Genomic DNA, 9,932 nt, shown 5'->3' with positions numbered 1-9,932 from the left:
AAAACTTTTTCTTACACTTTCTTTTAATAATAACTATATACTTTCTTTTTTCTCTACGATTTATATATTTTTTTTTTTATAAATATCGTTTTTTCACTCCTAAATCAACCTCCCCTCCATGGGTGATCTTGATTGAGTGAATTGATGAAAAAAATATATATTAAGTTTGATAATTTTTAGTAGAGTACCTCAACCTCGAAACACCTACGATGACATGAAAAATATATTTTACTCGTATCTTCATTGGACTCACCATCACCTCGAGAGAAATACTGTCAACTATCTTTATTTTTAAATGGGTCTCTTCATCGAACTCGTCATTTTTGCCCCACTCGCCATCAACCATAAGCAAGGAAAGGAGGGGAGTAACTCACCCTCGCTTACGGCCTTCATCGGAGTTGCGAAGGATTCCCAAAACCTCATCGTCAACTACTCGCAAGGAAAGAGGAAGCATGCCTTCGCTGTCATTTGTAGCCTTTGTTGTTGGTCGCAAAGATTGTGCTTCTATCGTTAGTCCAATAGAACTCATTGTGTTTTTCTTGCTAAGCGAGTCTAGCAAAATGGGATGATCAGTACAACATAAGGGGGTGACTAGCATGATGATCAAAGAGGCGAAGAACGAGATGAAAAGAGACGATCAATAGAGACAGAATAATTATTTTTAAAAAATATTCTACGATAATTTTTTAGGCTTTTTTCGAGAATTTACCCTGATTCCTTCCTTTAGAGATAATTTACTCATCATTTTTTATTTTCTTATTATCTTAATCCTCTTTCCTGTTTCTATTTTCGACTTCTTTTACTATGCATTACCATACTCTTAAACGAACTTTGTTATATTAATTTTTAGTTCTAAAATCATATTAAAAAAATATCATGATGCAAACATACTAAATTTAATCCACATAAATAAAAAAATATTAATTTAATATTCAATGTTATTACTCGTTGTGAAGCAAGGTGGATAATATTTGTATCGTTACACTTATAAATGAACTACAACATTATACATATTTTTGGAATCATACTAAAAAAATTTCAAATTTCATTATGATTTTTCGAAATTCATATAAACATATAAAATTGATTTTATTAGTTTTTCCTCTTACTTCAATATCATCAAATCTAGTTATTTTGATCACTAGATTTTAATTAATCTTCGTTATTAAAGACTGGTTATGATGTCGATAACATTAAGAGTATTTTTAGGTATTTTATATTTTAAACTCATTTAATCAAAAATGAAAAAATCTTTTTTTCATCGCCGTTTGATCGTCGGTCACTCCTTGCATCAAAAAGAACCATTGCGACCGCAGCTATCTCCGATGTAGCACACGTGTAAGAATCAAATTAGTGGAGTCCGAATACTGTTCAACTCCGTGGAACCCTCGATTCCTTCTCCCCTCTGTTCCTGCGCCGCTCCGATTCCCCCCTCTCCTCCTCGGCGTCCGCCGTAGCCGGCGCCATCGAACCAATCCGAACAGCGTGCGCCCCGTAGATCGGCAACCCCTGAGAGGTTGTCATTGTTTCTGTTGGTTGCCGTGTCCCCACGGTTTCGATTCGGTTCGATGATGACGGGGGCGACCAAGAAGGTCGGATTCAGCGAGGAAGATGTCTCTTTGCTTCTGCAAAGGTTTCTCTTTTAATCCTTTTTCTATCCGTTGTTTCTTCGATCCTGACTTTTACGGTTTTCTGCGTCTTTAGTCGGCAATTTGGATCAAGAATCTTTCGGTGGTTCGATCGGTCTGGAGTTTTCTGTCGGATTCTACCTTCTGCACCAAGTCCGTGAGGTTTTTTTCTCGGATTGGAACTCATCTGACGGTTTGGTATGAGATCGCTGGGGAAAAAAGATCTAATTTTTGTCGTCATTGGTGGTTTACGTGCCAAGGGCATGGAAATTCTTCGTTTTTTATGCCAAAAATGGACCTTTATGTTTGTGCGCTATTGGGTTTAACATCAATATTTGGTTACGATCATAAGTTGGTAAGCTTATGCTCAATCTTATTTTTCTCCCCTTCTTTGATCGTTAATAGGAATTGCTTATGTGGGGTTCACACGATGTAATTGTCTGTATTCTCGCACAATGTGACTTGGCACTTACCTTTTAGTAGTGTCCACAGCAATCTCAAAGCATGATCCTGTTCTCTGCATTTGTTGTTTTATTAAGATCATAAATATGTGAATTTACGTTGACATGTTTTTATCAGAAATAATACATCCAGTTAAACTTTTTTACATTACAATATAAGAATTTTTTTTTCTTGTAGGTACAGCCCAGCAGTGATACTTACTCTTCTCCAAGAGGTTTCTCAGGTTGCTGATGTTAGTATCGACTGGAGTGCACTGGTCAAGAGAACTGCCACTGGAATTACTAATGCTCGGGAGTACCAGATGCTGTGGCGGCATTTGGCCTACCATCATGCATTGCTGGAGAAGACAGATGATGCAGCTGAGCCTTTGGTTTGTTCACTTCTGTAGTTCTTATTCCATGCCTTCAAGTGTTATCTAATTGTGGAGCTGAGAGAGATTGCTTAAGACACAATACTATGATTTACTTGTGGCAAGATTTCTTTTCTACAATTTAGCTTCTTTTACTTGCAATAGCCCACCAAATTTGGTTCTAAGTAAAAGTTTTTGCTAGATTAAGTTGATGTAAACTGGCAGGATTCATCTTGTGTGGTAGTATTATGTTTCATGTATTTATATGATTTTGTAGTTAATAGACCTATCTGGGTATTCAATGCTTGTGGCGTATGAGATATGAACTCCAAATTCAGAGTTGTAAAGACAAGTTTGAAAATGTGAAGTAGATTAGCCATTGAATCAGCATGAAAGAAAATCCACTAGAAATCAGAAATTATAGATGCAAGAAGGTGATGAGAATCTTTTGAACCTATTAACCTTCTCTTTGTTGTTATTAATTAGTCAACCTAAATGGCATGGCCCAAAACTCAGGCTCAAGACAAAATGGTACTAGATAATTTTAGATAAAGGCTTATAATTTAAACCTTAACAGTGCAAGAACACCCTGGATTTTTTTTATTCTTGTAGTTACATGTCTCCAACAAACTGTAGATCCTTAAGACAATAATTTCCACTCTCTTTTTTCTGTTGATAGGTTCATTTTAGAATGATCGTGTAGCATTTTGTATCATGATTCTGTGCCTCTAACAATCTTGCTTTTTAGAATGATCATGTAGCATGCTATATTGTGTGCGATTCTGTGAACCTGTTTCTCTAACTATTTTGAGACCTTATTACTAATTTCATGTTGTCTTGGTCCAAGAATATTTAATTCTAGTGCTTCCTTGCCTCTGCTTAACTGAAAAATTCATCTCATGTTCATATTTCATCTTAGCTTTGAGTATTATTTACTCACATATACAAGTTCACCTATCCTGATTGTCTAATATGTAGCGCAACTTCCTTTCAGGATGATGAGAGCGATCTTGAACTAGAAATAGAAGCTGTGCCTGCTGCTAGTGGTGAAGCCTTATCTGAGGCTGCTGCATGTGTCAAGGTATTGTCGTCTGATATTTACAAGTATTATCTGACTTTTATTTCTGTCTGATCGCATTAAATATACCTGGTACATGATCAGGTTTTGATCTCATGTGGCCTGCCACGTGAACCAGGCCCCACAAATCGGACAAATCTAGAAGCTCCCTTGGCTGTAAATATATCCAGTGATCAAAGGTTACATCTCCCGTCAGACAAACAACTGCTCTCTCGGGTTAACCATGAAAGTAGCAGTGCAATTACTTCTCTCCAGAAGCAACCCCTGCCAGCAGGAACTTTTGCTCATGTATCAGATGGAAATGATAAAAAAAGGAGGAGAACATGGACCGAAGAGGAGGATATGGAAATCATATCTGCAGGGCAGAAGTTTGGTGAAAGGAATTGGGCAAACACTATTAAAGGAGATCACCAACAAGGCAGAAATGCTTCACAGGTATCTCAGCTACTACATAGAGTGTTAAGATGTTTCTATCTCATGTCTTTTATTAGTTCTTAGTAATATGATTATCTGTATCATGAGTTAGTAGTTTGCAGTTCTGGACCTTGCTAATTGAGTCTCGAACTTGAATGTTTATGACAATGGTGCATGTACCTGTAAAGTTTTTTCTTACAATGAAGAAGAGACTTGCGGATGGATCTTTTTTTTTGGTTTTGCTTTCCCAGAAGGTTCTGTTACTCAGCAATTTTGTTATCTATCCTTATGATGAACATATCCAGAACAAGTAATCTGGATAAATTTAGTTATGATTTTTTCATGGATCATCCTATTGTTCAATATTGGAGGATACTTGAAGGAGTCTGCAAGTGTAATATGTATCAAGCCAGAATGCAAATTTAGTGTTAGTACTACATAAGATGATGAGATCATTTCAAGATTTGTGTGTCTGTGTTTTGTTGTGGTACATCTGTTAGTTTTCCAGCATTTGCAAATGTTGCTTGATAATTTGTATCCCCTGTAATTTTTCAGAGATGGTCCGTCATTCGGAAGCATGATGCCAACTCACTAGCAGGTTCCAGCAACAAGTCCGCCAGCTCGACCCGATCTGAGGAGAGGCTGGCGGCGGCACAAAAGGCAATTTCCTTGGCTCTTGATGTGCCCAAATCTGCGAAATTATCAGCTGTACTATCAGGTTCTTTCTCTAGTACTTGGTTTGGCTTTTGTTTTCTTTTTCCTGATTCCCTCTTGTACCTGGTTAATCTTGGGCACATATATACATGAGTAACTGTACAAACTGTCTTTTGAGTAATGATTCACTGACATTTGAAACAGGTGGAACACAATTAATCTCAGCAGCTAGTTCTTCTGCACCTTCAGCTGTGCCATCTGAAGGATTGCCAGTCTCAACTCAACCACTTAATCAACTTCGGGAAGCTTCCACTCCTGCAACATCTAAAAAGATGATAGTTAACACTTTGAACAAATCTCGGACAACCCAAAAAAAGTCCATGGCCCTTGTGAAGCCTTCTACCGGTCCAAGTTCTCTGATACAAGCTGCTGCATTTGCTGCAGGGGGTCGCATTGCCACACCTTCCACTGCTGCCTCTTTGTTCAAGGCTGCACAATCAAAAAATGCTGTTCATATCAGGCCTCGCGGTGGTTCTCAATCTTCTACAATTAACAACGTTAAATCACTGGCTGTTACTAACACAACAGGCCTGCAGCCTGCTAGTGTCCACTTCAGCAGACCTGCTGTTACCATGGCTGTGCAACCTCCAGAAAATGCAGTTTCATCATCAGCAACTTGTGTGAGGCATGGGGGGCAGCAAGCGCAAGGCTGCTTTCAAGGAGTTACAAACAATCCTCCAGACACAGTTTCACATGAAATGGCTGATTTGACTGAGAGAAAGGATGATATTGATATCTCTGCCATTGATGTGGATGAGATATTGGCTGCAGACATAAAATATGCGTCTGAGATGGAATCGGATGATATAATGGCTGATGAACCTCAGACTGATCTGCTGAATTTGGTTACGGATGCAACTGAGGACAATGATTCAGAAGCAAATGTGGACAAGCAGAAGGATCTTCCCTCTGATGCTAAAACTACTGAGAACAAAGCCTTGGAAGTCCATGATAATGGAGATAACACATCGGTTGAGAAGGGGACTGCATCATTCAATGCCGAGGTTGGTAACACTTCACCCGTGGAGAAATTGGATAGTCAGAATCATATTATTAATCAAGAACAGTTAACTGGTGTGGAAATTATGGCTGATGAGGTCAAGAAGGGATGCAATGAAGTCAACCAACATGCGCTTCCAGAGGACACTGCATCAGGCAGCAAAAGACATGCCACCAATGACTGTGATATCTCAACAAATGACAAACAGTAAGTTAATGAGCATCATAGGTCATGGCAGACAAGTTTTAGGACCTCGGCCACGAGTATTGGAGCCTGCAAATGGCGATCCCGTGGAACCTGAATCTGACTGCATCAGATGGCGCCAGTTTGGGGTGCAATGAGTGTCTTTTGTTGGTCTGAAGGTTTTACCATCCATCTCGAAATCGAGAAACTGACGCTAGTTCATTATGCAGCATGTTCTGTCCATAAAATTATGCTGGTAACTGAGAAAGAGACAGAAGAACTAATTTTATTTCTGAGCTTTTGGTTGCTTAGCCATCTTTTATAAAGAAAAGATGTAAATAGATACTGTACCTTGTAATTTTTCCTTGGAAGTGAATCGGTGAACTCTACGGATGCATTTGCTTCTCATTCATATCAAAATTCTTGACTCTTCAGGATGCATGAACATATCAATGATTTGATTCGGTTGCCTCCTAAATCTCTATCAGCTGCCAAGAACAGTATTAAGTATTGTTTATCTGTTCCACACTGATATCTCATTTCCAGGAACAAGCCAACACTCAAGTCGATGAAAAGCCAACACAAGTTCTTTTATGGAACGAGACGACTTCCTCCTATATTAAACCACATCACAGTTGTCATCATGAACTACCATGTTACCTTACCTAGTGGACTCTCTATCTCTCTCTCTCTCTGTACATCTGCAAACAAGAACTCAAAACTTAGGAATGATTGGAGAACAGCATGCAAATGAAATCTATATGTAATTTGTAGATGATGCACCACATGCTCACTGACCATGGACTTTATGATCACAAGTTCCAAAACCAGCAATAGTTTACAGGCTCCAAAACAAAACCTGCCACTGAGAGCACAGATCTTAATCCTTCTTCACCCACTGATATGGCAACATGTGATTGGAAACACTAGGAAGTATACTCAACTTGAATCTTGGATAGTATTAGCATAAGATTAGAAGGACTTTCCATCAATTTAAATGGCCACTTGGTCTCTTAAGAGTCACATTCCATCGTCATCGACTCCCGTCACCAAGCAAACTCTTGTTGCTTGTCTCCGGCACCAACTTACTGTTAGTAGAAGGGAGAAGCGTTGGGAGGGAGGAGGAAGAGGAGGTGGGTGGCCATGTCGGTGGCGAGGGCGTACCAAGGGAACAGGTCGGGGGCGGTGGCGGAGTGGCTGAACGAGGGGGACAATGCGTGGCAGATGATCTCGGCGACGTTGGTGGGGCTGCAGAGCGTGCCGGGGCTGGTGATCCTCTACGGCAGCATCGTGAAGAAGAAGTGGGCGGTGAACTCGGCCTTCATGGCGCTGTACGCCTTCGCCGCCGTCTGGATCTGCTGGGTCACGTGGGCCTACGGCATGTCCTTCGGCGACAAGCTGCTCCCTTTCTGGGGGAAGGCCAGGCCGGCCCTCGGCCAGAAGCTGCTGATCCAGCAGGCGGCGCTGCCGGCCACCACGCACTACCGCCGCGACGGCACCGAGGAGACGCCCATGATCACGCCCTTCTACCCCATGGCCTCCATGGTCTACTTTCAGTGCGTGTTCGCTGCCATCACCGTCATCCTCCTCGCCGGCTCCCTCCTCGGCCGCATGAGCATCAAGGCGTGGATGCTGTTCGTCCCCCTGTGGCTCACCTTCTGCTACACCGTCGGCGCCTTCTCCCTCTGGGGCGGAGGCTTCCTCTTCCAGTTGGGCGTCATCGACTACTCCGGCGGCTACGTCATCCACCTCTCCTCCGGCGTCGCCGGCCTCACCGCCGCCTACTGGGTCCGGCTCCTCCATCCATCTCCACGACCGCTACCACCTACTCCTCGCACTGCCGACTCACCTACTACACCCGCATGAACAAACGGTGCAGGTCGGACCGAGGACGCCAAGCGATCGGGAGAGGTTCCCGCCCAACAACGTGCTGCTGGTGCTGGTGGGGGCGGGAATGCTGTGGATGGGATGGACGGGGTTCAACGGCGGCGACCCATACGCGGCCAACATCGACTCGTCCATGGCGGTGCTCAACACGCACATCTGCGCCGCGACGAGCCTCCTCATGTGGACGACCCTCGACGTGGCCTTCTTCAAGAAGCCTTCCGTCATCGGCGCCGTGCAGGGGATGATGACCGGACTGGTTTGCATCACTCCTGGCGCAGGTAACCCAACCCATTTATTTCTCCTGCCTTCATTCATTATCATCTCCGAAGATTCTTCCCACGATTAAGTTCGGCTTGAATCTCTTGATCTGTCGTCGGCTGAGTTCCAACTCTTAAGCATACATGATCATAAAAATCGAACCATTCATACTCGGAAACATTTCCCTCTATCCATATCCTCTCACGCCGACCATATCGCCTCATTTTCTATCTATTTCTTTGTCTTCGGATACATAAATTTAAATTAATTTTTGTAATTTAAACATAATTTATAGTTAGATATGCAGTTGGACAGGTTGATCCAATAGCCCAATCGAGTCATTTTCGGATTTACTTATGATTATGATTCCTATGATGTTAAGTCAAAGCTTGGGAATAGGGAGGAGAATGCCTGCTCTTCATCATCCTCCCCGGAGGAAGCCTTTGTTTCTTCTGCATCAAAATGTATGCTTCTGATAGATAGATAGATAGATACTTGATAGAAATATTTACTAGTAGAGTACCGTATGTATGTATGTATGATATGATGATGGGTTGGCGTTTAAGATCCATCCAATTATTGCCATAAGATTGCGCCTTTGTCCTATCAAAGAGGTAATTTGTAAGGGTGGATGTAACATTTGGGATGTACATTAGGTTATCCTAAAGAGTGTTGTATAAAATTTTATTGTTGTTGATAATTATCTCATAATATATATATATAACATGTCAAGTACTAAACTATTTTGGTCTTCCAACCATTGAGATAATTAATTCATTAAATTATTGAATCTGAAGTATTAATATAATATATTTAATTTAATGATAATTTACTCATCAAGTTGTTATGAGTCAATTTTAGTTTTTATGAGGCTGGAGAAAGTAATGACATAGCTATGACAAAGTAATTAACTTATAATTTACAGCTTTTTTAGGTAAAATTGCATAATTAAGTGATTTATTATATTTATCCCTCTCAATTTAAGTTTAGCATATATATCCTTTCAAAGTATGAAAACTTATATACATGGTCATTATTAAAATATTAAATAATATTATACCTTTTAAAATTCATTATGATTATGAGAAAATTGCAGATATATTTGATCTATTATACTAACTCATACTATTTATTATTAACAAAAATTAACAATGGTTAATATAAGTTTGCAACATGATGTGTGTGTGTATATATATATATATACACACACACACACACGTATGTTATACAGTAGCAGTGACATTAAAGCATCATGGTGTGCAGGACTAGTCCAGGGTTGGGCTGCTATGGTTATGGGGATCTTATCAGGGAGCATCCCCTGGTACACCATGATGGTGGTGCACAGGCGATGGGCCTTCCTCCAGAAGATCGACGACACGCTCGCCGTGTTCCACACCCACGCCGTCGCCGGTTTCCTAGGCGGCGCCACTACCGGCCTCTTCGCCGAGCCCGTTCTCTGCAGCCTCTTCCTGCCCGTCACCGGCTCCCGCGGAGGCGTTTACGGCGGCGTGGGTGGCGTCCAGTTCCTTAAGCAGGTCGTCGGCGCCGGGTTCGTCGTGGCGTGGAACGCCGTCGTCACCACCCTAATCTGCGTGGCCATACGAGTAGTCACCCCGCTTCGCATGTCCGAGGAACAGCTCAAGATCGGTGACGACGAGGTGCATGGCGAGGAGGCTTACGCGCTGTGGGGCGACGGTGAGAGGTTTGACGTAACGAGGCATGGATCGAACTCGGAATCAGAGTCGCAACAGCTTCATGTTCCGACTGGTGTAACGCAGAATGTCTAAGGAGTAGGGGAAGGCTGTGGTGGTGGTGGCTGTGAGTGCAAACCGAGGTGGTTTGAAGGCAGTGCAGGATTCCTGGTTCTTCAGTGTTCACGCCATATATGATGCTTGTTAAGGCGCGTGTGGCTATGGTGGTGGGAGGAAGTGATTCTTCGTTTATTTTAATGAAAGATAC

At 41.9% G+C, this 9,932-nt stretch overlaps 2 protein-coding genes across 2 annotated transcripts; both read left to right on the top strand.

Moving 5' to 3' along the window:
• The first annotated feature begins 1,391 nt into the window (after positions 1-1,391).
• LOC135644658 (uncharacterized) lies at positions 1,392-6,248 on the top strand. Its single transcript, XM_065162438.1, has 6 exons — positions 1,392-1,633; positions 2,268-2,460; positions 3,434-3,520; positions 3,602-3,952; positions 4,487-4,649; positions 4,790-6,248. The coding sequence occupies exons 1-6, from the start codon at positions 1,569-1,571 to the stop codon at positions 5,854-5,856; spliced, it is 1,926 nt and encodes a 641-aa protein (XP_065018510.1). The 5' UTR covers positions 1,392-1,568; the 3' UTR covers positions 5,857-6,248.
• Positions 6,249-6,876: 628 nt separating this feature from the next.
• Positions 6,877-9,932, top strand: LOC103994718 (ammonium transporter 3 member 1-like). Its single transcript, XM_009415137.3, has 3 exons — positions 6,877-7,616; positions 7,708-7,993; positions 9,237-9,932. Exons 1-3 carry the CDS (start codon positions 6,972-6,974, stop codon positions 9,758-9,760), a joined length of 1,455 nt encoding a protein of 484 aa, XP_009413412.2. The 5' UTR covers positions 6,877-6,971; the 3' UTR covers positions 9,761-9,932.

The sequence above is a fragment of the Musa acuminata genome, chromosome BXJ3-8 (genome assembly GCF_036884655.1).
Source record: "Musa acuminata AAA Group cultivar baxijiao chromosome BXJ3-8, Cavendish_Baxijiao_AAA, whole genome shotgun sequence".
In the NCBI taxonomy this organism is placed as follows: Eukaryota; Viridiplantae; Streptophyta; class Magnoliopsida; order Zingiberales; family Musaceae; genus Musa; species Musa acuminata.
This window is presented reverse-complemented; position numbering and strand designations above follow the sequence as displayed.

Excerpts from the sequence above, each read along its gene's own strand:
- LOC135644658 (XM_065162438.1), top strand. The coding sequence starts at position 1,569 with ATGATGACGGGGGCGACCAAGAAGGTCGGATTCAGCGAGGAAGATGTC. Across the intron at positions 3,953-4,486 it reads AAGGCAGAAATGCTTCACAG|AGATGGTCCGTCATTCGGAA; the intron begins GTATCTCAGCTA and ends GTAATTTTTCAG. Across the intron at positions 4,650-4,789 it reads ATTATCAGCTGTACTATCAG|GTGGAACACAATTAATCTCA; the intron begins GTTCTTTCTCTA and ends CATTTGAAACAG.
- LOC103994718 (XM_009415137.3), top strand. The coding sequence starts at position 6,972 with ATGTCGGTGGCGAGGGCGTACCAAGGGAACAGGTCGGGGGCGGTGGCG. Across the intron at positions 7,617-7,707 it reads GCCTCACCGCCGCCTACTGG|GTCGGACCGAGGACGCCAAG; the intron begins GTCCGGCTCCTC and ends CAAACGGTGCAG. Across the intron at positions 7,994-9,236 it reads TTGCATCACTCCTGGCGCAG|GACTAGTCCAGGGTTGGGCT; the intron begins GTAACCCAACCC and ends CATGGTGTGCAG.